General features: G+C 46.4%; 1 protein-coding gene across 1 annotated transcript; it reads left to right on the top strand.

Annotated features, from left to right (window-relative positions):
• Positions 1-1,599: 1,599 nt before the first annotated feature.
• LOC146336591 (putative short-chain dehydrogenase/reductase family 42E member 2) lies at positions 1,600-26,710 on the top strand. Its single transcript, XM_084818502.1, has 11 exons — positions 1,600-1,851; positions 5,151-5,246; positions 8,382-8,439; positions 9,989-10,107; positions 10,778-10,853; positions 16,599-16,681; positions 19,388-19,525; positions 21,123-21,188; positions 24,125-24,188; positions 24,635-24,708; positions 26,030-26,710. Exons 1-11 carry the CDS (start codon positions 1,600-1,602, stop codon positions 26,288-26,290), a joined length of 1,287 nt encoding a protein of 428 aa, XP_084674628.1. The 3' UTR covers positions 26,291-26,710.
• Positions 26,711-27,951: the final 1,241 nt, after the last annotated feature.

Here is a 27,951-nt window from a genome sequence, read left to right as displayed (position 1 = left end):
TAACAGTTGATATATTCAGAGTCATAGTAGCTTGTACTTCATCCCTTAACACTGCATCCTATTGAGAGAAGAGGCTCATGTGATTGGTCACTTTTTACTCCAGAATCTGCATTGAAGGGTGCATAATGCTCATGATCATGTAGCATGGATTCCTTACCCGCTTAACAACCCTGTCTTATTTTGTTTTTGTTGGTTTGTTTTTAATTGATCTTATGTAAACAGCTCTGGGGGCTTTTCCAGTTGAAGAGCGGGATGAAACTGCTTTAAATAAATGAGTAACCCCAGGCGCAAACCTGCAATCATCCAGTGGGGGTCTGGGTCAGACATGACCCAAGTGGTGCATGATTGGTGCTTTCCCTCCATAGTTCCATTTCACACTGCTGCAGCAAAGTGTGAAACAGCTGGACTGTGTGGGAGGGGTGGATCAATTGGGAGTTCCCTAAACCTGCCCCAACAGTCCCAGAAAAGGACATCATATATGATTTTATTTATTATTCTTTATTACATTTATTTCCTGTCTTTCCTCCAATTTTATCCTCGCAGCAGCCCTGTGAGGTTGGTTAGGTTAGTGTTGCTACTTCATACCATACCACAGTGGCATGGAATGGAGTGACAGGGATGCAGCTGAGTAATGAACAAAACTGGGCTAAGGAATTGTGACCTCTTTTCACTTTTAAAACTTGTTCTCAAGTCCAACCAATTTCCAGTGGTGCATGTTGAGATCAACGAGATAGGAAAGTGCTTAATTTTGTTTGGATCGTGTCCATTATTTGAATGCGATCCTCCTTGCTAGCACAACCTCTAAACAAACCAGAAAAATGGTTTTTTTAGAGTGCCATCTGAACTGAGGACTCTGGCTTGATGCTCCCAAACAAGTCGGGATTTATCAACTAAGAACAATCTATGGTTTATGATCCTGGCTTGTAAAGGGAGCAACAAGCTGGGATCCAGAGTTCAGATGACATTTTAAAACAGCCTCCCCTAACCTAATGCCCTCCACATTTGGACTAAAACGCTTAGGATTCCTGTCCATTGGGCTTGCTGGCTGGGGCTGATGGTAGTTGTAGTCAAAAACATCTGGAGGGCACCAGTTTGGGGGAATATGCGTTAAAACAAACTGTTCCCAGTTCTTTAGCAGCCATACTAGGAGAGAGGAGCAAAGTGGGAACAAATGAATTGCATACATAAACTCATTCACGATAAGCCGGATTCTTCAGAATCCTGCCTGATTGTTCTGTGCAAATGCAGCCACCACATTATATTGTTTTTGTTATCGTGATGAATAGAGTGCCATCTATGTGCATACCATTTTAGAAAGAACAGATATGACAGGTCCCTGCCCCAAGGAGTTTACAGTCTAAAATAGCCATGGAAACAGGGGAATGGGGAAACAGAGGAATGAGTAAGCTGGGGAAGGATATGTGATTATTTCCTTAAATGAGTTCCTCCTGGCTGAATAATGTGGAAATCTTGTGGCTGCAGCCTAATTGATCTTGATGCTGTTTAAACAGGTTGTGAGAAGGCTGACCGACCCGCTGCTACCCTGGATGGAGTTTTGTAACACAAAATCCGGTGGATCACTGAAAGCCCCCAAACGCCATGGAGAAACCACAGCAGAAAGATCGAAAACCTCGCATGTTCTTTAAGCAGGACTCCAAAGCAGTTGAGCAAAAACCCGACACTAGTAAGCAAACGCTGCACAGAGTAAGCAACAAAACATTGATAACAGGAGGTGCCGGGTATTTTGGCTTCACCCTTGGCCGTGCTCTCGCCAAATCTGGAACCGAAGTCATCCTCTATGATATTAACCAACCTCTCTGGGAAATCCCCCAAGGAGTAGCGCTTGTACAGGTATTTATCATGTCTGATTTTGATCTTAATATCCCACCGCTCTTTTTCAAAAGTGAAAAAAAAAAGACGCTGAAATATTTTTGCCGCGCTTAGAAGTCTATAGCTCGGCTGGGGTTGTTCAGAACCACTTCTACTCAAGTTTGATCATGCATAGAAAGCATCAAGGTGGCTCAGTGGTTAGAGCAGGTCACCAAAAAACAATGGGGGTAGACAAACAAAATATTTTATTCCCAAGAAATTTACTGTTCCAATGCATTTTGGACCTCATATTGCTCCTTCTTCAGATAAATCTCTCTCTATGTTATATGAGTTAAATATGCTCATATATGTGTGTATATACTATCTCTGTGTGTGTCTGTGTAGATGGATAGGTGTGTGTGTGTGTACATCCATATATATATAATATATGTATATATTTCTCCAATATTCCAACTGTGTGTTTTTTCAAAACAAAATGTCAAATAAAGAATTGTTAGTTTTGTTTATAAAAACAGTTGTATTGTTTTAGCCATCACACACACACACACACAGAGCATATTTCTATTTATATGTTTTAACTGTACAAGTTTTTAATGTTGTAAAGCCGCCTTGAGTCCCAGTATTAGGGAAAAGGCAGTATATTAATATAATATTATATATATATAGTATGGGCATGTTTAAATCATGGACATGTTTAAATCATACATACATATATATAAAATCTGTAGATTTCCCTGAAGAAGGACCTATATGAGTTCCAAAATGCATTGGAACAGTAAATCTCTTTGGAATAAAATGTTTTATTTGTTTACTACCACATTACTTTTGGGTCATCCACTTTGGGGTTTCCACTTTGTTGGACAGTGGTTAGAGCTGCTTTCCCCAACCAGGTGCCTCCCAAATGTTTTTGGCCTATAGCTCCCATCTTCCCTCACCAATGTCACCATGGGCTATACTGACTAAGGCTGATGGCAATTTCGGTCAAAGCATCTGGAAAGCCATAAGTTTTCTACCCCTGGATGAGACCTTGAAGCTGTAGTAGAAGCAGGGCCAACAGAAGTCTCCTCAAAGGGGTGCATGTGATTTATTGCCTTGTTCATGTGTGTCTTGGCATGTCACCCTCTTAGCTAGAAGCCTCTCCACCAGTGGAGGCTGGTGGCCCTGATTTCGGTGGGGCTGGCAATCCATTCTGGGTTTCAGTCAGAGCCAGCCAGAACTCTAAAGGAGCTATCTGTGGTGCTGAACCCATTTGGGGGCTAGGGGTCAGCACCTTGCATAACTCCTTAAGAGTTCTGGCTGGCTCTGACTGAAACCCAGAAGGGAGTCACAGCTCCACCGAAGTCGGAGCTGTCAGCCTCCACTGCTCAGCGCTGTTCGCACAAATTAAGCCTAACATGTCTCTGAACTTGACTGGTTGCACAGTAAGATCCAGCAGCTGACATTTGGCTACCCCAAGCAGCTGAGCGATGCGATCTGCCAAGTAGGCCCCACAGCCCCTTGCAGTGACAGAGAGGATCTGGAGGTGCAACCGTTGGATTGCATGCCAGTTGCCCATGATCCAAGAGCAATGCTCCAGCCTCCTCTTCAGTGCTGAAAATGATCCTGGGGTTTACCTCTTGGCTTGCATCTTGATTACTTGGTAGCCAGTGGTGTGGCGGTCAATTCTGAAGTACAGGCACTTGTTGTAACAGTTCCCGTTGCCACCTTCCCAAGGAGAGGCCCAAAATGCAGGCAGCCGCATTGAACCATATCAACAAACCAGTTCTGGCAGTGTTCATCTCAGGGCCGGCCCTACCATTAGGCAGGGCGAGGCAGTTGCCTCAGGCAGCAGATGCTGGGAGGCAGCAGCAAGGTGTTCAACGACAGAGCTGTGTGCCCTGTAGCTTGGTCTGCACCCCATAAGTTATCCTGCTGCCTTTAGGTTCAGTACAGGACGTTGTCCCATCATCATTGTGGAAGACAGATTCATCTGCCAGTCCAGTCAGATTTTGTACATGGAATGGGAGAGGGCACCATCTTGATTTTGCATCAGGCACTTACATGTCTTGGGCCATCTCTGTTTTATCTCCACTAGGAGCAGGTCTTCTGTAAAGCTAATGGGTCTTAATCGCCCATTCAAGACCGAGCTGTCCCCAAAATACTTTGTGTTCTGACAGGGAACAATCTATTGTTGCTGGGGAAATTGGTTTTCCCCCAGCCACTGTGAGTGAGGCAGCTAAGCTCAGACGGCACAGGGAAGTCTTGCAGGGGCAGGGAGCAGATATCATCAGCATCTAGGGTTGGCGGAGAATTTCTCCCCGAAACTTCGGGGGGCCGAGCGCCAACGTGTTCGGCCCCCCCGAACAAGTTTCGGGGAGAAATCCTCCGAACCCCCCCCCGCACCCCCCCCGGGACGGGACTTACCTTCACCGAATGTCCCTCCCGGTGGATGGTCCGGCCGGCGGTTCGGCGGGTGTTTGAGCGAGGCGGGAGTGGCAGCCGGTCTTTCGACCGGCTGCCGCCACCGCCATTGCAATGAAAGAAAAAAAAAAAAAACGCCCCCTGATAGGCTACGTGATGATTCACGTAGCCTATCACGGCTAGATTTGCAAAGTCAGCCATGATAGGCTACGTCAATCGTCACGTAGCCTATCACGGGTGACTTTAAAAAAAAAAGAAAAAAGTGTGTACGGATAATGGCGGCCCCCATAGGGAGCCGCCATTCCCGTTCCTTATTTGGTCACTGTAGTCTACGTAAAGATTTACGTAGACTACAGCGACTAAATAAGGAATGCGAATGGCGGCTCCCTATGGGGGCCGCCATTCGCGTATGCGCTTTTTTTTTTAAAGTCACCTGTGATAGGCTACGTGACGATTGACGTAGCCTATCACGGCTGACTTTGCAGATCTAGCCGTGATAGGCTACGTGAATCATCACGTAGCCTATCAGGGGGCGTTTTTTTTGTGTTTTTTTAACTTTCGCGTTTGCGGCCGGGCGAGGCGGGAAGCCTCCTCCCCGGCCTGAATTTCGGCCGGGCCGAGGCGGGAAGCCTCCCCCCCGGCCTGAATTTCGGCCGGGCTGAGGCGGGAAGCCTCCCCCCCCGGACGGAACTTCGCGGGGGGACCAGTGAAGCGCCTCCCCCCCACCGCGAACATCCTTCGAGGAAAGGTAAGTGACTTTCGTCCACCCCTATCAGCATCCCTCCTAATAAAAAAAAACAACCCTCCCTCCACTGGATCCCTGTGAGCCCCAGCTCCACTACACCACTGCTGGCAGCCTGGAACAAATACCACTACCCCAAAACCCACCAATCTGGAGTTTTCTACTTATGATATTACAGGCTGATATAAGAAACTATGATGACCTCTTTGCTGCCTGCGAAGGGGCAGACTGTGTTGTCCACGCAGCCGCGTACGGAATGACAGGAACAGAGCAAGTGAGTATGCTTCTTTTTTAGCATCGCGTTTTTGCATGAGATCCATAATGTGGGTGTTCTAGAACAGGGGTGGGCAGAAGGGAGATCTGGACTGACTGCAGGGATGCACTATGGGGGCCACACTCTTCCCTCACCGTGCCGCTATACTCTTTCTCTGAACCATGGATCATTTGGTAGTTTCCTGGCTTCTGTGCTGTTTTCCTCCACTTTCTCAAAGGCTGAAAAGCTTCCCCTAAAGCTTGGTTACTGCCAATAAGTGCATTAAGCTTAAAATTAGCGCTGTGCCGAAAATGTGTGCCACATTTTTTTGGCCATTCTCATTCAGTTTGATAGAAGAGATATTGCTTTCGAAAAGAAATACAAAGGAAGAGACATTTCGGAGAAATTCTCATAGGTTGGGTTTGGGTTCCTTGGGCTTACCTTACTTAGGAGGTAGCCGAGGAGTGAGCACAAGTGTCCTGTTTTTCATTGCACAATCATCTCTCTGGCAGCCTGTAGCCTCCTCAGCTTCCCACACTTCCACTAAAGCCTAATTTAAGACACCATGAGGTCATTCCTCCCTTGGGGCTTTTTCAGATGGATGTGCAGGCAGCCTGGGAGGCTAGCTGTGATGAGGTAAGCTCAAAAACACCACAAAAATACATTATAAAACATCCTGAATACGGCAGAACAATGAAAGCCTCTTTCATGGGGGAAGAAAACTTTCAAGAAAGTGGAGGACAGGTTTTGACAGAGCACGAACTCCACCTCCTCCCTGGAGCTGGACATCACACTGCCCCCACCTGCATTGCAGTGGATGCAAACAGGGGGCCAGGCTGCCATGACAGCTGATGCTATTGCAACACCCCCCCCCCAAAAAAAAACCCCTTCGGAAAAAAGACAGAAGTTGTGCTACAAGCCCTGCCAACGTGGAGCCCTACCTGGGAGAAACTGCAGAGAATTTCTCCTCCCCCTGGAGAAATTTGGTGAAATGGTCTCCCAGATTTCTCTGCACACAAATAAGGTGGAGAATTTGAAGAGGTCATGTATGCACAGCTCTACTTAAAATATACTGGTATTTTTGGTCTTTTGACCTCGGCCCCTTTGCCTTTGGCTCCACCCACCATCAGGATGAGGCCCCTGAGAGTTTCTCGGAAATGGAATTCAGCCCTCAGGCTGAAAAAAGATTCAACACCCCTGTTAATGGGCTCAGTTCCAGCTGGCTGCCACAGAGCACCCATCAGAGGGATACACATTGCAGTGAGGATGTCACCCCTTCTGAGAAGATGGGGAGAGCACCCAGTTCATGGGTTGCAACTGCTACAAGGCTGCATATGCCCAGAGGCCTCTCTCAGGCTCCATGGGCACCGGGTGATGACATCGCTGTCCTGCAGAAACGACTAGAGGTCTGCACAGCAACACAACCTCACAGTGCCTGCACCTCACAAAAGAGCGGCTTGCTATTGATCATGTCTTTCCTGTCTTTGGTGCCCCAGTGGCAGCCTAGATGTGCAGTCTTTTCCAGCCCTCAGGTCTGTACCTAGTCCACCTTGCAAGCTCGGCACCTAGGGAAAGTATTCTCTTAGTTTACCAGGCAACCCAGCCCTGCCATCTTAGGAACATCAGAAGTTGCCATATATCAGTTTGGACCATGGTTTGCCAAGAGGCAACGGTTCTTTTAGGATTCAGAAGCAATAAAAATGCAAGTGGATAGAAGTCAAGGATTTTATTAAAGAGCAGGCAAAACGATAGAGAGAAACACAAGATACTGAAACTGAGCAAGATAGCTCACTTCCCCCATTCAGTTGTCGGGAGCTCCAGGTGAACGACAAGGGAGAGACCCCAGTCAAACAGCTGGCCCCCAGCTCCTCCATGGTCCGGGTCTGTGTTGAAGCTCACTGTGGGCCAGTCTCCGGTGACTTTTATACCTGAGTTCTCCTGTTGCAGGTTTGAGGAGCAGCCAAATTAATCACACCTGGGGTGATGGTCAGATTTGGAGGTCTCATGATGTTCATCCATTCTTGTACCAGCCAAAGATAAGTTAAAGCGAGTGGACAGTGGCCAACCTCCTTGATTCGAGGTTGTATGCTCCCAAGCAGACAACTGACCTTGGAAAGCAAAGCCTCCAGCCTAGATGCTTGAGAGCACTTAAGGGGGCCATTAAGGTTCTTCAGGAGATTCAGGCATGCAAAGAACAATTGTGGCACGCCACTCTCCGGTCTCCTCAAAATACAATGGTCTTCCAGTGCATTTCCTGTATGGACCATTTTGTCAATTTCAGCCAGTATTGTCTGTTCTAACTGGCAGTGGCTCTCCACAGTCTCCGCCAGAGTTGATCGTTCTAGCTGGAGATGCCAGAGGTCAAACCTAGGATTTTTGACACATGCTCTACCTCTGAGCTATGGTCCTTTCTGTCAGGAGCACCCTAGCTGCCTCTTGCAGTCCCTCCCAATAGCCAACTCAGGACACAGACGAAGAGGATTCTTTCCAAGGCTATATTCCTTTACTCCTTTATGACTCTTTCAGATACTAATCACTAGCGACTAAACAAGGAACAGCACTGGGGAAAGATAGCAGAGTAGCCTAAGCTCCAGGTAAGGAAGTTGGTCCCCGTTTGAAGGAGAACTGCGGGAAGACTCTGAACTTATGGGCTATGGAGAGATCCTCCCTCTTTCCCTTGGGTCCTCGGGATGCGACTGTTGTTTGAGTGCCAAACGAGCGGAATGCCTCCTTTCAGCACCCTCCATCCGTCGTCGCTCCCTGCGTCTGCACCAAGCATCCAGCAAGCCCCCCTCCAGCGCTCTCTCACTGCCAGGGTCACTATCTATCCCAGGAATGCTGGCAGGAGGAATCTCTGCCAGCTGCTGTGCTTGTGAGAGATGAGCGAGCTCCTCTCCCATGGATTGCTGTTCTTCCTCAGAATCAGAACTGCTCTGGGGCTCTATGGGCTCAGTCTCCAACCTGACACTTTCTTCTCTTTTGTTGTTGCTGTTGATACATTTGAGCAATAACAATGAAAATGAAATTCTGCATGCAGCCAGAGTGATTTTTTTAAAAAGAAAACAAAAATGGAATACGGTGTACGTCCTTTTGCTTTTAATTTTAATTGCTTTTAAGCAGCAGGTCTGAAATTAAGCCTTTCTCCATTTTTCTTAGTTGCACAAGAAACATATTCGGGCTGTCAACGTTGGAGGAACCGGAGTAGTCCTTGAAGGTGTGTACCAATGCTTTGCATGCACATGGGCTGACAGTGACTCTTGTATGAGAAATTTGATTCAGTTTGTTTTTGATCACGATTTATCCATTTCGCAGATTCTGGACCAAACACAGACTTGAACACAATCTGCAGTTGAAGTCCGTACATTTCCAAGGTTGCATTGTGATTTGCAGACCGAACAAACGCATTTGACAGCATGCATACATTTGAAAAATGTGCATGAAAAAATGAGCATGAAAAAATCTTTGAAAAAAATTTCAAAGATGTGCACAACTGATGTGTAAATTGGCAAAAATATGCATGGAAATGTGCACCTGTTCCATATGCATGCTGATTCAACACTGCAGTCCTCATCCAGCATATCTGACACCCTCCAAATGTGTTGGACTACAATTCCCACCAATATTTGCCTACCCAGACACTAAGGTCATCATCTGAGCCCCATTGATTTTAAGTGCTGGAGTGTCCCTTTTGCTGCTGGTTTTATCATGATTTTATTATGTGCTGTTTTTATTTCTTGTTTTCTTGTTTCTATTTTGTGTCTTTAATGTATTATACAACTGCCCAGAGAATTTGGGTTATTGGCCAGTTAAATAAATAAATAAATAAATAAGTTCATCCTCAACCAGGGAAGATGGGAGTTGTAGTTGGGGAAGGACTGTAGCTCATTGGTAGAGCACACACTTTTCATGTAGAAGGTCCCAGGTTCAATCCCTGGTATCTTTAAGTAGGGCTGGAAAAAATTCCTGCCTGAAACTCTGCAGAACCATTGCCTCCAGTAAGTGTCTAGGTGGACCAAGGCTTTGACGCAGTATAAGGCAGCTTCCTATGTTCTAGTCCAACAAATTTGAGAGCATCAGATTTCATGAAGGATACTCTACATCCTTGTTCATAATAAACAGGTTTGTAAGTTCCCTCCCAGTTTACTTCAGTCCTATAGCTAGCCACAATTTTACACCATTCTTCTTGGTGGTATACACTTCCTACAATCCATCTCACAGGGATGTCCATCACTGGAAAATCCATTTCTCTTTTTGCTTGCTTGAGTTCTGTGGCATGCCTGACTTGGTTTGCTTTTGCGGGCTGAACTGCTGTTTTTTCCTGAAGTCTTGGAACTTTTTCTGGGGTGGGGTTGCGGTTTTTTTTGGTGGCAAGCCATAATTTGCACAAATAGAGATTTGAGCAAAATGCAGCTGCAATTTGCATAACTTGTGCAAATTTCAGCCACAGGTTGCACAGTTTGCACAAATTCCTCCCAAAATTTGCGCAAATCATGCAGATTTGCACAAAATTCAGCCATAATTTGCTCAACTTAAAAAATATGGTAAAACCGCGAGCTGGCCTGACTCGATGCAGATTGCATTGGGCTCTGCAGCAGAAAGCAGACCAAAGTCCGGGGGGGCCAAACGAAGGAAAGCTCGTCGAGCTTCATCCTCCAAACAGATTCCTCCGACATCCCTACAATCTTGTGGTAAAGCACCCTGCCCTTTCCTTCAGTGTTGCTTCCTCCTGCAACAAATTACTTGAATGTTCTATGTCTTTGTAGTCTGCAAGCGACGGAACATCCCCCGGCTGATATACACGAGCAGCATCAATGTGGTATTTGCAGGGCAAACCATTATAGACGGTGATGAGGCAAGCATGCCATATTATCCTTTGAACAAGGTATTTCTGGCGTGGCTGGCTGGGGGTGATGGGAGTTATAGTCCAGTGCAATTGGAGCTCACTGGGTTAGGAAAGGCTAGGTTCTGCTTTCGTAGCTGGGGTTAAGCTGACCGAGACAAGACTTTATTACTTGTTCAAAGTAATCTGTTTGGCTATTTCATACAGGCAATGTGGCACCCATGGGCACCATTTTTTCCCCTGGAAACCTCTCTTGGTGCCAACCAAGCTCCCTGCTCACCTGAATTTGATTTTATTTCTTAATATTTTAAATTTAATTGGGAGGTTGCCATTCTGCAATGCAAAGCGCTGTCCTCCAGCACAATCTTTATTTGGATTCAAAAGAGTGGTTCTCAGACTCTGCTTTGTACTTAAGTTCTTGGGGAAGTTACTTATCCTTTAGTCTCACCACTTTGCCTTCTGGAAAATGAGTGTTCAGTGACCAGCCATGCCCACCATGGCAGCCATTTTGTGAATGGGTAACCCCCCTGGGCAGCCATTTTGTGAGAGCACCCATGACACTCTCTCAAAATTCCAAATGTGCTCATTGACCCAGAAGGTTTGGGGACCCCTGCTTTAATGTATTCTTACTTGTCCAGAATCTTCACTCTCAGGCAAGCTGAATCATTCAAACTGATTAATCAAAATAATTCTATTTTCATTTTCTTTTTAGCATGTAAACGAATATTCCAGAACCAAATCGATTGCAGAACAAATGGTACTAGCAGCTAATGGATCGTTCCTAGCAGGTACTCTTTTGTAAACTTCAGCATACTGCAACCCTAAAAAAATAATTGTATTATTTCTTTAGTTAATGTAATTAATTGGCACATCCTGATTAAAACTCAGTGGGAATTCTGCAATTGATTTCAATCCATCAGGGGAAAGGGGAAAGCAGAGCAGTCAAGGATGGGACCATTCCTGAAACCAATTCCCAGTGAATCACCCATATGGGTCCCCAATATTTGGAGCATGATTCCTCACATATTTCCACGAACAATCTCCTCTGTTGTTATTTTTTAAATATCAGAATATTTAGTGTTACCCAGTACCCAGGTGACCCTCAAAGCAGGTTTTTTTGAGGGGGAGATTGCTGTGCGTTCTTGATAAAAATCAGGAAACATTTATGTTTCCCATTTAAACGTGCTTGTCCCCGTGGATAAAGGCAAAACTTCATATTTGGCAGAAAGCATGAGTCTGAGAATCTAGACCATTGCTTCTCCTCTGCAAAGCTGGGGTCCACTGGGCAGGTGTCTAGTGGAGTACTCAACATCTATACTTGCCATGTCAAGAAGGACAAAGTGGCTAAGAATGGAGGTTGAAGGGAAAACAATTAATATCTATTTTGGGGATAGGGTTCAGCACCTTGGATAGTACTTTCAGCACCTCGGACAGCACGTTTTAGAGTTTTGGTTGGTGGTAGCTAAAAACCTGAATGGAATCACAGAACTGGTCACCAGCTGCCACCTGATCCTACCTTACAGCATTGTTGTACAGGATTATTGAATTATCTGATATTATTGTTACATGCCCCTTCATGGATCACTGCCTTGTTGTGGTGAAGGGGCTTGCGTAACTCAGTGAAGCCATAAGCTATGCCGTGCAGGGCCACCCAGGATGGACAGGTCATGGCAGAGAGTTCTGACAAAATGTGGTCCACTGGAGAAGGAAATGGCAACCCACTCCAGTATTCTTGCCAAGAAAACCCCATGGAACGTATCACAAGGCTAAAAGAGATGACGCCGGAAGATGAGGTTGGAAGGTGTCCAATATTACTGGGGAAGAGCAGAGGGTATTTCCAAGTAGCGCCAGAAAGAGTGAAGCGGCTGGGCCAAAGCCAAAAGGACACTCAGCTGTGGATGTGTCTGGTGGTGAAAAGAAAATCCGATGCTGTAAAGAACAATATTGTTTAGGAACCTGGAATGTAAGATCAGTGAATCAATGTAAGCTGGAGGTGGTCAAACATGAGATGGCAAGATTGAACATCAACATCTTGGGAATCAGTGAACTAAAATGGACAAGCATGGGCGAATTTAATTCAGGTGACCATTATATCTACTACTGTGGGCAAGAATCCCTTAGAAGAAATGGAGTAGCACTCATAGTCAACAAAAGGGTGGGAAAAGCAGTACTGGGGTACAATCTCAAAACCGATAGAATGATCTTAGTACAAATCCAAGGCAAACCATTCAACACCACAGTAATTCAAGTCTATGCCCCAACCACTGAGGCCGAAGAAGCTGAGGTTGATTGGTTCTATGAAGACCTACAACACCTTCTAGAACTAACACCAGAAAAAGATGTCCTCTTCATCATAGGGGATTGGGATGCTAAAGTAGGAAGTCAAGAAATCACCAGGAAAGCAGGAAAGCATGGCCTTGGTGTACAAAATGAAGCAGGATAAAGGCTAATAGAGTTTTGCCAAGAGAACACGCTGATCATAGCAAACACTCTTTTCCAACAGCACAAGAGGCAACTCTACACATGCACATCACCAGATGGTCAATATCGAAATCAGATTATGTCCTTTGCAGCCAAAGATGGAGAAGCTCTATACAGTCAGTCAAAACAAGACCTGGAGCTGACTGTGGCTCAGATCATGAGCTTCTTATTGCAAAATTTTGGCTTAAATTGAAGAACATAGGGAAAACCAATAACCATTCAGGTTTGACCTAAATCATATCCCTGATGAATATACAGTGGAGGTGAGGAATAGATTTCAGGGATTAGACCTGACAGACAGAGTGCCTGAGGAACTATGGACAGAGGTCTGTAACATTGTTCAGGAGGCAGCAACTCAATCCATCCCAAAGCAAAAGAAATGCAAGAAAGCAAAGTGGCTGTCTGATGAAGCTTTACAAGTTGCTGAGGAAAGAAGGGAAGCAAAAAGCAAGGGAGAAAGGGGAAGATATACCCAGCTGAATGCAGAGTTCCAGAGAATAGCAAGGAGAGACAAGAAGGCCTTCTTAAATGAACAATGCAAAGAAATCGAGGAAAACAATAGAATGGGAAAGACTAGAGATCTCTTCAAGAAAATTGGAGATCTCAAGGGAACGTTTGTGCAAAGATGGGCATGATAAAGGACAAAGAAGGCAGGGACCTCACAGAAGCAGATGAGATTAAGAAGAGGTGGAAAGAATACACAGAGGAACTATACAGGAAAGATCTGAATGTCCCTGATAGCCATGATAGTGCGGTCACTGAACTTGAGCCGGACATCCTCGAGAGTGAAGTCAAGTGCGCCTTAGGAAGCATTAGTAACAACAAAGCTAGCGGAGATGACAGTATTCCAGCTGAGCTATTTAAAATTCTAAAAGATGATGCTGTTAAAGTGCTGCACTCAATATGCCAACAAATTTGGAACACTCAACAGTGGCCACAAGACTGGAAAAGGTCAGTTTACATTCCAATCCCAAAGAAGAGCAATGCCAAAGAGTGTTCAAACTACCGCACAATTGCGCTCATTTCACATGCCAGCAAGGTTATGCTCAAAATCCTACAAGCTAGGCTTCAGCAGTATGCGAACCGAGAACTACCGGAAGTACAAGCTGGGTTTTGAAGAGGCAGAGGAACTAGAGATCAAATCACCAACATTCGCTGGATCATGGAGAAAGCAAGAGAATTCCAGAAAAACGTCTATTTCTGCTTCATTGACTATGCTAAAGCCTTTGATTGTGTGGATCACAACAAACTGTGGCAAATTCTGAAAGAGATGGGAGTACCAGACCACCTTACCTGTCTCCTGAGAAACCTGTACGAGGGCCAAGAAGCAACAATAAGAACCGGACATGGAACTACCGATTGGTTCCAAATTGGGAAAGTAGTATGACAAGGCTGTATATTGTTGCCCTGCTTATTTAATTTATATGCAGAGTACATCATGAGAAACGCCGGGTTGGATGAATCACAGGTCAGAATTAAGATTGCCGGGAGAATTATCAACAACCTCAGATATGCAGACGATACCACCCTAATGGCAGAAAGCGAAGAGGATCTCAAGAGCCTCTTGTTGAGGGTGAAAGAGGAGAGTGCAAAAGCTGGTTTGAAACTCAACATTAAAAAAACTAAGATCATGGCATCTGGCCCCATCACTTCCTGGCATATGGAAGGGGAAGAAATGGAAGCAGTGACAGATTTTATTTTCTTGGACTCCAAGATCACCGCAGACGGTGACTGTAGCCATGAAATTAAAAGACGCTTGTTCCTTGGGAGGAAAGCTATGGCAAACCTGGACAGCATAGTTAGAAGCAGAGACATCACCTTGTCGACAAAGGTTTGTATAATCAAAGCTATGGTTTTCCCAGTAGCAACGTATGGCTGTGAGAGCTGGACTATAAGGAAGGCTGAGCGCTGAAGAATCGATGCTTTCGAACTGTGGTGCTGGAGAAGACTCTTATGAGTCCCCTGGACTGCAAGGAGGTCAAATCAGTCCATCCTAAAGGAAATCAACCCTGAGTGCTCATTGCAAGGACAGATACTGAAGCTGAAGCTCCAATATTTTGGCCACCTAATGCGAAGAGAAAACTCTCTGGAAAAGACCCTGATGCTGGGAAAGATTGAAGGCAAAAGGAGAAGGGGACGGCAGAGGATGAGATGGCTAGATAGCATCACTGATGCAATGAATATGGAATTGAGCACACTCTGGGAGAGAGCGGTGGACAGGAAGGCCTGGCGTGCTATGGTCCATGGGGTCACGAAGAGTCAGACACGATTGAATGACTGAACAACAACAACAACAACAATTATTATATGCTGCTCCCCATTTTCCCAAGCAGCGAGACGTTCCCAGGGCATCACTTACATGGGTTTAGTTTCCTTTGGAAGGAGAGATTACTGCAGGCTCAAAACTATATATGTTTGGGTTCATTTACAAATATACAAGCAGGAACATAAGCGCACAGTACTTATATACAAATATACATGCAGCAAATCCACCACCCCATCAGTTCCCCAGAGAGAAGCAGTCCAGCAACCCAAGGGAGTGCTCTCACCCGGATCCACCTTCATCTCCCAGTTTAGCCCTTTCTCTGTGCGTCTCTTTCTGCGTGTGTAATGAGTCCCCCAAGTATGTAGAAATTACTCCCCTATTTTTAGGTGGCCCAGTTTAAACTGATTGGCACTCAACTACTTGAATGTGCTATTAGAGGGAATAATGATAAAAAGACTATCTAGACATGGTGCATGCCATGTGTTTGTGTCCAGTCTGTGTGTCCAGGTTCAGAAATGAAGTGACATCTGAACAGAGTCCACATCCTGGTGTCTTGTGTGTATAACTAAATATCTTCTTCTAAGTTCATGGGCCCCGGTCCAGAGATCCCTTTGTACTCAGCTGTATACAGAGATTTCTTGCAAGGGGCAGAATTCCCATTTGGAGGGAGGTGATCCATTGCAAAAAGAAATATGCGTGGGAATTTGGAGGAGGGACCATAACCCAGTGGTAGAGAGTGCATGTTTTTTCTATGCAGAAAGTCCCAAGTTCAGTCCATGATGTGTCCATCTGGAAGCATCCATTGATGGGAAATATCCCTCTTTTCCTGACCCCCTGCAGAGCTGCTGCCAGTTAGAGCAGACAGTGCTGGGCTGGATGGAAAAAGAGCATAAGGCAGTTTCCTGTTATTTGCTTCCTCCAGAGACTGAGTGCAGATGCATTTCTGGGTAGGGGAAGTCCATAAGTGCACTGAAGCTCCCCTGCCTGAGACAGATCACTGGGACTGCAACCAGAGCTCATCTTCCCCACACAGCCCAGCCCATCCTCTTCTCCCCCTGTGTTCTCTCATCCATAGGGTGATGCCTGCATGTCTCATCTCAGAGATTTAATGGCTTTTTAGCAAATAAGGCAGTGTATAAATGTTAACAATAACTAAATCATATAAAGGCAGGGGCTGGGAACGTGCGGTCTGTGAGCTGCAGGCAGCCCCTGCCCCCTGATGTGCCTCCTGTCGCTGCCCTGCTGAAATACACAGCAGCAGCAACAACAAAATCACTGATTTTCAATGGCAAACCTCTACGGAACACTACAGTGGCCACATTTAGCTTGGATACAAGCTAAAATTGGCCACTGTAGCGTTCCACAGTGGTGTGCCATTGAGTTCTGTTGGCAAATGGGTGAGGGGTTTTGCTGCTGCCGCCGCCACATTCCAAAGTGCTGGCAGCAGGAGTGCGGCCCATGTGAGGGTCTGCAGGTGGGGGAACGGTCCCCAGACCTCCCGAAGTTGCTCACTCCCGGCCTAAGGCATCGCTACCATCCTTCTTCTGCCTGGACTTTCATGTGGCCAACTAAAGGGCTCGCCCTCTCACCACTCAGGTGGGCCCACCATTTTGAACTTGAGCACGCTTCCATTCCACACCAGTACCCAGCATGCTCTCCATCCAGGGCTGTCTTGTCTTCCCACCACAAGGGATTTTAGATCCCACGCTGAAGTGTAAATCAATGAGAGCAAGCCTCAGCTGCAACGCAGACGCATAGTCTGATTCTGTTCTGTCCTGTTTCTCAGGAGGCGGCAAGCTTTATACGTGCGCCCTTCGCCCACCAGGCATCTATGGGCCAGAAGAACAGAGACACTTGCCCCGCATGGCTGTATGTATTTTGAGTTGCTCAGGACACTTCCTCTGTGAATGCAGAATACTGGTTGTACCCTAACATACATACATACATACATACATTTATTTTATTTTTCTGTACCACCCAGTAGCCTGTCTAATTCTACCATGGTATTAGATGAGGGGATAGTCAGGGCTGTGGGAAAACAAGTCCTATGAGGGAACGTTGAAGGAAGCAGGTAAGGAGATGAGAAGACTGAATTGGGGACATGACAGTATCCTTGGAAGACCGAAATGGCCGCCGCACAGAAGAGGGCAAGAGTTTGTCCTCTGCTGCTCTAGAGCTGGCGTGGGCAGAAGGTAGATCTCCAGAAGTTTTGGACCTCGAGTCCCGGAAGCCCTTGCCATCCCGACTAATGGTCAGGAATGCTGGGTGTTGAAGTCCAAAGCACCTTGAAATCTACTTTCTGCCCACCAGTGTCCTAGGGCTTTTCTACACAAGGCTGTTAATCCACTCTCCTTTCGGTTTTGTCACGGACTCGAGATCCAAGCGCTACATGAAGGCGGGTTGTTTTTCTGCTATGTCTGCTCTAGGTGGCACAGTGGTAGAGCAGGATAAAACAAATACACACGTGGGGAAATGTTTTCTTTCACTTTCACAAATAATACCGCATTTTCCCTTCTCTAACAAAAATCTCCGAAAGTGCTTAATAAAATAAAAATAAAAATAAAAACAAAACTGGAGGGTCATGATGTTGTCTAAAGAACCCATAAACAACCGTGATTAGGGAATAGTAGAGTGTACAATGAATGCCTCATGTAGAAAAGCTCCTGGAGGGCAGGATTATATTATATCAACTGAAGTTACAGGAGGGGAGATTTCATCTGTGCTGGCTGAAGAGGAAGGGAAGGCTATCCCTCAACTCCATCCTTCCTCTCCCAGGTTGTTAGGTAGGAGGCATGTTTGTTTTTACTGAAAACTCCACTTCAAAGCAGACGGTGTCCATGCAAAGCAGGAGTCCCTGAAACTTTGATACATGTGCTTTTATATTGTAATTTTTACTCTGATTTGAGACGCCACATCATTTATCCTCTTCTGACTGACTTCCCAGGCCATTCAGATGAAAGAATGGTAATTCACTGTCTCTCAGAAAAGATCCCCCTTGTCACCGAACAGGTGGCTAATTTCTTTCTAATCGTTGTGCGAACAAGAGCCAAGTTGTTTGACTATATTAGTTAAGATGAAGAAACTGTAGCCTATGTCTTGATATTTGTATACTTGCCTGGATATTTGTACTTGAACGGGTCTAAACAACCAGAATAAAAAGTAAAGAGAGAGGACACGTGTCTTGACTAGCCCACTGAGCGGCTAGTATTCTGTATAAGACTGTATTTCCTTGTTAGCTGTGGAGGAGGGAAGCTTCCCCTTCTCTGTGGCCAGCATAGAAACATAGGCTACTAACCTCTTAGCAGGCGAATGGAAAACAACAACCGCAGACTTGTAACTCCTATGGGCCTATTCACCAGGCTGCCTAACAGGGAGATGTCTGAGGACCAAAGCAAATGCAGGAGGTGCAAGACTGGAAGATTCAGTCTTCCCCAACCTGGCGCCCTCCAGATGGCTTGGACTACAACACCCATCATCCATAGCCAACACGATTTACACTAAGAGTCCCCAACCTTTTGTGGTTAGTGGGCACATTTGGAATTTTGCGAGTGTGTGATGGGGACGCTCACAAAATGGCTGCCATGGTAGGAGCCTGCCCACTAGTAAAATGGCTGCCATAGTGGGCATGGCCGATCACAAAACACCCATTTGCCAGAAGGCAAACTGAAAGAAAAGAATCTAAGTAGAAGGCGGGGTGGACTCTGAGCTCCAAAACACAAGGCCCTCTTTTGAACCCACAGTTTTCTGCTCTAGCGCCCATTTCCCAGAAGGCAAACGGATGAGGCTCAGAAAGAAGTAACATACATCCACTCTGAGAGAAACTATGGCCTTTGCCAGTTGCATGGCTGTCTGGGGGATAATGGGAGTTGTCTGAGGGGCACCAAGGCATCTGAGGGGCACCAAGTCGAGGAAGGCAGATTTAAACTTTAAACGCAGTCAAGAGAGGGCTCCAATCTTGACTGAAGCAACACTGCCAGGCAGGTGCTGAGGTGAAGGTGTGGGCTGGCCCATCCATGCCCCACCCTGGTGCCATTTTCTCAGTCGAAATTACTCCCCTGAAGCTGTTATGAGCTCACTGGGAAAAATACTAAGGAGAGATACCTGTATTCTGCCTGTATCCCCCTCCCTTAGGTAGTGTGACTATGAGCAGGTTGGCAGGGAAATTTACCCCCTCTGCTCCAGCATGGCTGTGCTGACAAAAACGGGAGTGTCCTTACCCCAATAACTGCTTGCAAGTTGTGGTGGTGTGTGTGTTTTTATTTAATTCAGGGAAGCTGATGCCCAGCCACCCTGGATTACATCTCACCCCTCACACACACACACCCAGACACACCCCCCCGCCCCCGCCTCATATGAATGAGATGGTGCATTTGCTCTGCGTGCAGTCAGAACCTGTCAGGACTCTAAAGGAGCTACCCAAGGTGCTTGGATAGCTCCCTTAAGAGTTCTGACAGATTCTGACTGAAACCCGGAGCGGATTCACTGCCCCACTGACCTCGGAGCCACCAGCCTCCACTGACATGCACACGAATTCAACGACAACTTCGTGATTTCATGTTTCCTGTGTTCCAACAGTTAAACACTGAGAGAGGGCTATTTGTCTTCAGATTCGGAGCTGCCGACATCATGATGAATTGGGTTCATGTCAAGAATCTCGTGCACGCTCATATTCTTGCTGCTCAGGCTCTTACTCCTGAGAAGAACTATATAGCTGTGAGTATATATAGCTGTCCAAATTCTTCATCTCCCTTCTTTCTTAAACCCTTTGTCTCATTTCCTCCTCTCCTCCCGCTGCCCCCAACACACTTCCATGGAGAGGTTGTTTTATCCGTTTCTCTCATCTCTGTTTGCTTTACTGATGTTTTAGACTGTGTTTTCTTCCGTAAGGCAGGAAGAGATCTAGTTCCCATGGCTCCTTGTGGAGAGATCAGGGGTGTTGCTAGGCCTGGGCCAATGGGGCTCCACCCCCACATCTGTTTCCCACAGCCCCGGATCTATTTCCCATGGCCCTGTATCTATTCATCAGAGACAGAGAGCCCATTGGTGCCAATGGAAGATGGGTTTTTTTTAGCTTAGTTGCCATGTGGGGTTGGGGGTCATTTTCAAGGGGGACTGCAGCTGGGGAGGGAAGAAGTAACATACACACCCTCAAAAAAGAAACATCTCGCCCTGCGTGGCAGTTAAGCTTTCCCCATTGGTTTGGATGATCTGGGGCAGGATGCAAATTAACGGAATAATTTATTTTATTTGAGATTATTTGGATGAGCAATTAATTTGCCTTCTGTGAAATGTAAATAAATCCTAGTAATTCTTTCTGTATTTGCATACACACACACACACACACACACACATCTCAACATGTGCAAATTGTATGCAGAATCAAGCCCTATGGGCCTGGCCCCTGAATATTTTAAGTACGTAGCAACACCCCTGAGAGATATCTAATGGGATGACTTAGTAACTATAAGATCTTGGTAGTCTGGAACATCTGCAACACGTCTCTAACCTTTCGTTTTCTATGTCAACATTAAATCTCCTAACCTGATGATGGCACAACACTGTAATCAGTGGTCTGATGTCATTTGTTTGTTGTTCAGAGTTACTAGCTGAAAAACCTAATAAAAATGATTTTAAAAAGAAGAAGAAGAAGAAGAAGAAGAAGGAGAAGAAATTCTGATCTACCAACCAGAGGAACATCTGCAGCATTACAGGTTGCCCTGAATGCTGGTAATAAGATATCTGCCAAAGTTCACGTGACTTCAGTCAGGATGTCCTGCTCTTGAATGCAGGGTTGTTGCTAGCGGGGTGTGTGTGTGTCAACCCCGCCCACCCGCTGTGGTCCTAATAGGACCAGCATCAAAGGTAGGCATAGTTGGGCACCGGCTAAGGGCCCAGACCCTAGCAAGGACCCACTGACAAGAGCCCCCTGGAATTGCTCCTCCTCTCCATCATTGCAACGTGCTTGTTCACCTGCCTCTTGCTTTGGCCCAGACAACAGTGGTGGTGAGGAGGAGGAGCAGTAAATGCCATGGCCTTCATGCTCGCTGACTCTCTGCCTGCCAAGCAAGTAAAGGCCACAGGTTGCTCATGCCTTGGGCCAGTTTGGGCCACATGAAAGCACAGAACCTCTTTAGAAACAGGTTGGATGGCTCACAACATAGGGGGATTGATCAAAGCCAAGAGACGTCCTGCCCTGCTGTTCGCTTGAATTGCTTTTAAAAGTCATGGAGGCAAAAGACAGAGGCAAAGATGTCATTTCACACACTGGTGAAGTTTCTAATCTGTCCTTTCCTGGTATCATTTATGATAGGGTGGCCAGGCATATTTTATCCACGATGGTGAGGAAGTTAACATTTTTGAATGGTTAACTCCACTGGTGAGTAGAAAAGTGATTTGCTTTGGTCTTAAGGGAGCAGTCCTGTGCTGCGGGGGGGGGGGGGGTTGTATGCTACGCACCTCCCGCTCTGCCGGCCCTCCTAGATGGCAGCAAAAAGTTTCCACCGCTGTGATTGCCCCTCTGGTGGCGTTCTGTAAGTAATGGGGCCAAAAGCGGAACTTTTGGGGGGCATGTTGGGAGTGGTCAACAATCTACAGCAGAGGTGGGCAATTTTGGGAGGTCCAGGGGCCATTTTGACTCCTGAACCTGCCCATGCTGTGGGCTACAGTCAATCTGAAAAACATTTTTTTAAAAAAAAATAGGAAAAATGGCATCTGTAGTGCAAAGGGGTCGAATTTAGCTTGCAAATAATCTAAATTTGACTTTTTTGGTGCTCCATAGTGCTACAGGTGACAAATTTCCTCCTCAAACAAACAAACAAACAAACAAACATACATACATACATACATATATATAAATAAATAAAATCAGGGTGCGGTTGGCAGTGGGGAGAATAGGGGGCTACATGCGGCCCATGGCACACATGTCACCCACCCCTGATTTACAGGGTCTTCTAGGCCCTCACATTTCCCTGCTCCCCCCAACAGGTCCAGAAAGCTGGTGTAATACGTTCCCTCTCATTAGAAGCAATGGAAGGGGTGGGAAAGAGGGAACACCCCCTCCCTCGACACACACACCACCCACCCTGTCAGTGAGAGCCGGAAGGTTAGCGGTCCCCCCACCCATCCATCCATTTTAGGATTGCGCCGCCCAATAATACAAAATCCTTTGGCTTCAAAACCCATCAAGGCCCAGATATTTAGCGTCTGGTGTTGCACCAGCGTAGCAGGGCATCCACCATGTGCTATTGCCGCTCCTGACCGAAATTCGGGATCAAGCCCTTCTTGTGGCAAAAGCTTTCCAAGTGGACTTGGGTCCACAAAAGCTTGTGTTACAATATATCTGCCTACCTTAAAGCTGCCACAGGACTCTTGGTGGTTCGAAGCAGGTAGATATTGTGGTTCTTCTGACTATTCTATGATTCTATGTAGGCAGAGGCGGGGGAATACAACTGAATTTCAAATACTGAAAGAGAAAGGCAGTGGGTGGGTGGATAGATAGATGGACAGACAGACAGACAGACAGATGTTGGTGTAAAGTGGCAGAACAGGAAAGCAACAAGATCCTCTGGATGCAGCGTAGATGCAGTCAGCCTTAAGGTAAAATATGTAAGAAAGATAGAAAGACTAACAACGGAGTATTCCAAAAATATATTTTAAGCTAAACGTTTCGGCTTCCGCCCTTGGGCGGAAGCCAAAACATTTAACTTAGAATATATTTTTGGAATACTCCGTTGTTAGTCTTTCTATTTTTCAGATCTAGATCTAGATAATCTATCTATGCAATTCAATTATTCAATTATCATTTTAAAAACACGGCAATTGCTTTAACGCGCTGCAATTGGCATTGGGTGCCCCCGCCCCCGGCAAATAAATAAACAAGAATTAGCAATGGCAGCTGTGTACCATAGCAGAAATAATTCAGATTAATATATAGAATGCAGAGCACCAGCTGAGTGTTTCCTCAGAAAGAATACATACTCCAGCAAGAAATTCAACAATATCTCAATGTTCAAATCTGCCTATGTCCAGTTGTAATGTTCTTCTCTAGTCTGTAACCCCCTCAGAGTTTTCTCACACACACCCTGCCCCCCGCTGTTCCCCAGTTTCAGAGAAGCTCTGGGGGTGGGCACATTCCAGTGGCGGGCAGGTCTGAAGGCAAAGGGGATGGAGCCAAAAATACCCCCCAAAATACTAGCATATTGCAGCTTAAGGCTTTTACTGCCAGTAATTAAGCCTTAGGAGAGGCATTTCAGTCTTTTAGAATGGGATTAAAAAAAAAAAACTGCACGAAACTGGGGAGACCATCGAACGATCGGTGGCTGCAGAAAAGGGGGTGGAGCCAAGAGAATGGGGTGTGGCCATCTGAGGAACCCCGGATGCCCAGACTGCGGCTCCAGGAGCACCTGATTTAGTCCCCAGGCCTCAGGTTCCTTCATCCTCCCCCTTCGCAATCAACACACTCCAGGAAACAGGGCTTCAGGCCAACACTACTTTATTAGTTAATGACTGGCTTCTTTACAAATGCAGATTTTGGGAAACTCTCAGACTGCAGTGAAACAGCTAATCTACACATCTACAAATATCAACAGAGGAACCAAAATGGAAGTTGGAGAAGTTGCCAGCAGTCTGGGCAAGAACTTCTTGGCCAGACTAGCTTCGCAGGGATGCCTCTTCCTTAGGGTGGCTCCCTCCTACTTTGGCTTCCACGAGTGGCCAGCCTGGTGGAGTGTCTGAGCCTTGCCTCTAACATTTCCCACTTTGCTCTCTGACAGATCCTAGCATCCCTCCAGTCATGCCCGTTACCTTCTTCCTCCTCTGAAACTTGAGTCCTCATGGTGGAGGAAAGGCGGTGGGGGGGTATTCAGGCTGAGCCATCTGTGTGTCAAGGTCTTGGGAAGAAAGCTTTGCCATATCTGTGATCGCTAGGGAGGGTGCCTCCTTCTGTTCTGGCTATTCCCATTCTGATTCCAAATCTGAGCTGCCAGACATCTCCACATGCTCGGATTCATTCGTGCCATTCTCCACCCCTGGGCTTGAACCTCTCCCGGTCCTTTTCTCAGACCAAGAAACCCAGCTTATCATGGGGGAGAAATAGAGAACAGGCTGCAAGCACTCCTATTCTTGTCTGTCCCTCTGCCAAGCTCCCTGCCACTTATACAGGGGTTGCCGAACTTCAGGCACGCTGTACGCCTCCACCTCCCTGCCCCCACTCTGTTCCTGCTGAGCTATGCTGATTTCCACTCAGCTGGCGGAGGCCAAGAGTTGGCTGCTTTGTCCAAATTCACCACACCAATATTTATATTTGTCTTTCAGTTTGAAGGATTGGGTGTCCGTAAACCATGGATGCGTGTTCCTATTTGTCTAGTTCATCTGTCAGGTAAAACATTTGCAGTCATTTGCTTGATACTTCGTTGTTTTTGTGATATTGGCTCAGTTCACTTGCCACACCAGACCACGACTGGGCATTACATGAACTAGCCTCATGTCTGGGCCCTTTACCCCCACTTCCTCTTCCTCCTCCTCTTCTTGATGTGTTCTCTGATTTCCTCCCTTTTTTCCTCTTTTGTGGCAAACCATAGTTTGCCATTATATCCAAACCGGGTAAACTATGGTTTGCCAGACCTCCCCAACCTGGCACCCTCCAGATGTTTTGGACTTCAACGCTCATCCACCCAGCCAGCATAGTCAACAGTCAGGAATCCTGGGAGCTGTGGTCCAAAACATCTGGAGGACTGAGGATGTCTGGCACAGAGAGGCTAGCTTTCCTGTGTTCCTGTTTGCACTGGCCATTGTGATCTCAAGCAGTTGCTTTCTTTTGTACAGCTATTGTAATGGAAAGTGTGGTCAACCTACTTACACCATTCGTTGAGATTACACCTTTGATCACCATACACGAGGTAATGCATAGCTGTGTTATTACTTATTGCTTATTTTGTTGGTTTTTCCTAAGGATCTGTGCCTTCCACCCATTAAACAAATTCCCAGGGTGGCTTACAAAATGTTAAAAAATAAAACCAATCCTAAAGTGTACATCAACACTCCAACATATGCATGATACAGTACACAAAGCGCTTCATCACCCCCATTGCTCAGCTCTGGGGCCTTCTGTTCTCCACGAACAGCCCATTTTACAGGACAACTGAGGCAGTGCAAGACAGTGGTTGCCACTGAATAAATATGTGCTGGAATTTTAAATGCACAACGCTCATGTTCTCTGTCAATGTACCTTTCTTTCTTCGTTCCTTTTTGCACCGCTGCCTTGGCATAATAGTCCTCCCATTAGTTAAAATGACCCAGAGGCTGGCCTTGGGATGGAAGGGCAACAGATACTGTGGCACTGCTGAAGCTAAGAGGTTGTGAGCCCCACTGACTTGCGTGCAAACAGCTCGTGCTTTTAAACGTCCGAGCCCGTTTTCTTTCTTTTTTTTAAGAAATTGTTGACAAAAAGTAAGATCGACTTAGAAAGAGCAGGGGGGCCTGTCTTGGTTGCTAATCTTTTGTTTTGTAGTGGGGGGAGACAACACCTTCCCAGTCACAGCTATGTTAACACCTTCAATTTCTCTGTTGATTTCTATGGGCAGCTCTCGCTTCTGCCCTGCGGAGGTGGGGATGGGAATGGAAGTGGTCTAATCAAACCAAAAAATCAAAGGATGGCTTTCTCCAGACGTCTTTCAGCTTTGGGGCTGAGCCAGCAGAAGATATACCTTTTGAAGAGCAAAGGTGTTGCAGGGGGGCAAGGGAGCAGAGCTCACCCTAGAGAAGGAATGAGAAAAAGGTTGATCTCCAGATGTTTTGGACCTCAGTTCCTAACGCACCTGACCATTGACCATGCTGGCAAGGGCTTCTGGGAGCTGAAGCCCAAACCATCTGGACTTCGCCTTCTGCCCACCCTTGCCCTAGAGTAAAAACAACCCACATCCACTGTTCTTTTCCAGGTACCTCTGTGTGCACCCACAATGATTCTATGACATATCCCTATCTACTAGGCCATAGGTAAGCAACCTGGCACCCTCCTGATGTTTTGGACTACAACTCCCAGAAGCCCTTGGCCAATGGTCAGGGATAATGGGATTGTGGTCTAAAACATCTGAAGGGCTCTAGGTCACCTACTCCCGCACTGGGCTGTTCTCCTCTCTCCCATCTGTTCCTTCTTTCTCATGCTATTTTAATACTACCTAGAAACCCCGCACATAAAACCCTCCCTGTTTTGATTTGCAGGTGCATAATTTGTCTTGCACACACACTTTCAAAATAGACAAAGCTCGCACGCACCTGGGCTATGCCCCAAAGAAATACACGTTCGCTGACTGTGTGGAGCACTACTTGAAAAATAGACATCACCCGAAGAATCATTTCTGGCTGAAATTCTTCCTTCTGATGGTCCTGCTCGTCGGTGTGATCATCGTGTCGATGAAATTCCCAGAGGTTGCAAACTTCCTCCAGGTTACCTGGGAAAAACTCCGGGCTCTTGAGGAATAAGCCGGACATCAGCCATCGCGAGGACAAAGGGGTCAGCGTTGTTCTGGGCACTACTTCTTCGCTTGAAGCTTTGGAGACTTTGGGCATTGTTGTTTTAGACGAAGAGAGTCTAAAACTCTCCTTCAGTCGGTTCCTCAGCTTTTGTGTGTGTGGTCAAACTGGAAGAAGAGGGCGCTTTGAAAATACACACACACAAGGGGCTCCGTACAAACCATCCTTAGCAGGAACATGGAGGTGTCTTTCCTCCAGCGCATGTTGTGATGAGAAATGGACCCAACAAAGTAATTAAGAAATCCAGAGGAACGACACCAGCAGCCCGTTTAGAAGTGTTGCAAACTGCCTAAATGCACAGCACCTCATGTCTCTCACCAACTTCCTTCATGGCAGGAATGTGCATGACCTGAAAATAAAGGTGCGCTTGAAAATCCACGCCTGTTGTTTGAAGGGCCAAAGTACACATGGCAAGTTTGTTAAAAGCTGTCCAGGGGTCTGCCCTGTTCACGTATAAAGTAGAGTCTGTACTTTATATCAAGGGTGTTGAACCTCTCTCAGCCCAAGGGATGAATTCACTTTTGAACGGGGAGAGCATTTCAGGGGGGGGGGGGGCGCACAAGCAAAACAGGCGGGGCACAACGCCAGCATATTGCCAGTGGCTCAGCCTTAGGAGAGGCATTTCCACCTTTTGGAATGGGGGGAAACTGCGCAAAAGCCAGGAAGCCACCAAAGGATTAGGAGAAAGAGGATGGGGCTAGGAGAAGGGGGTGTGGTCATCTGGGAGACCCTGGATTGGCTGGATTTGGCCCCCGGGGCACACCTGCACACCTGCTTTACATGAAAATGAACACACCAAGGAAGGCAGCGAGTTTTTGTTCTGTTAATTTAGGGCACAATCCTATGCGTGTTTAGATGGGGGGGGAAAGACCTACAACTCCCAGCATGCCCCAGCCAGCCAGGGCTGGGGCATGCTGGGAGTTATAGGCCTTTTTTTCCATCTAAACATGCATAGGATTGCACCTTTAAGCAGTTTTCTTCAGTTCCATGCTGCTTCCACATCAGGCGTTCAGTGTGAAATGGCCACATTTCAGTCACTCCCTGGAGGAGGTGAGGAAGACTCTTTTCACAGATTCCCCTTGTTGTTCCAGAGGGTCCTGCAATCCTCCGGAGCAGTTTCTGAGGGGGGCTGCAGTGGGGAGAAGGAACCGGCAAACTTCACGCCCTTCACATCCTCCAATGGGAGCATTGCATTAGTGGAACTCTGCTCACACCAAGTCTGGATCCAATCCTTTCTTTGTTGTGACATTTCATGGACAGTAATCAGTCAATCACATTCAAATGAGTAAGTCCTTTAACACTCATTAAATCTTATTCCTCAGTGGCGGGGGGACGACACATATTTGTGAAAGATTTTAAAGCGCTGTGAATTGGACCTTCCTCTCCCACAGTGACTATATCATACCCACAGATGTGGGTGGAACATAGCGGGATATACCCATGGAAAAAGCAGAAGAGTGTATTATTAAGTGTATACGGTACACTTCATGCAATACAATAGTGTATAAAGTTAGTTGCAGAGTATCGTTTCGTAATTCTGCTAAACTGTTTTTGGAGAACATTGCTTAAAGCACCTTTCCCCAACTTCATGGCCTCCAGATGTGTTGAAC

This window comes from Heloderma suspectum, chromosome 12 (assembly GCF_057233095.1).
Source record: "Heloderma suspectum isolate Gila_16-S chromosome 12, 16-S_ref, whole genome shotgun sequence".
NCBI classification, from domain to species: Eukaryota; Metazoa; Chordata; class Lepidosauria; order Squamata; family Helodermatidae; genus Heloderma; species Heloderma suspectum.
The sequence above is the reverse complement of the archived record's forward strand: the minus strand, read 5'-3'. Positions and strand labels throughout refer to the sequence as shown.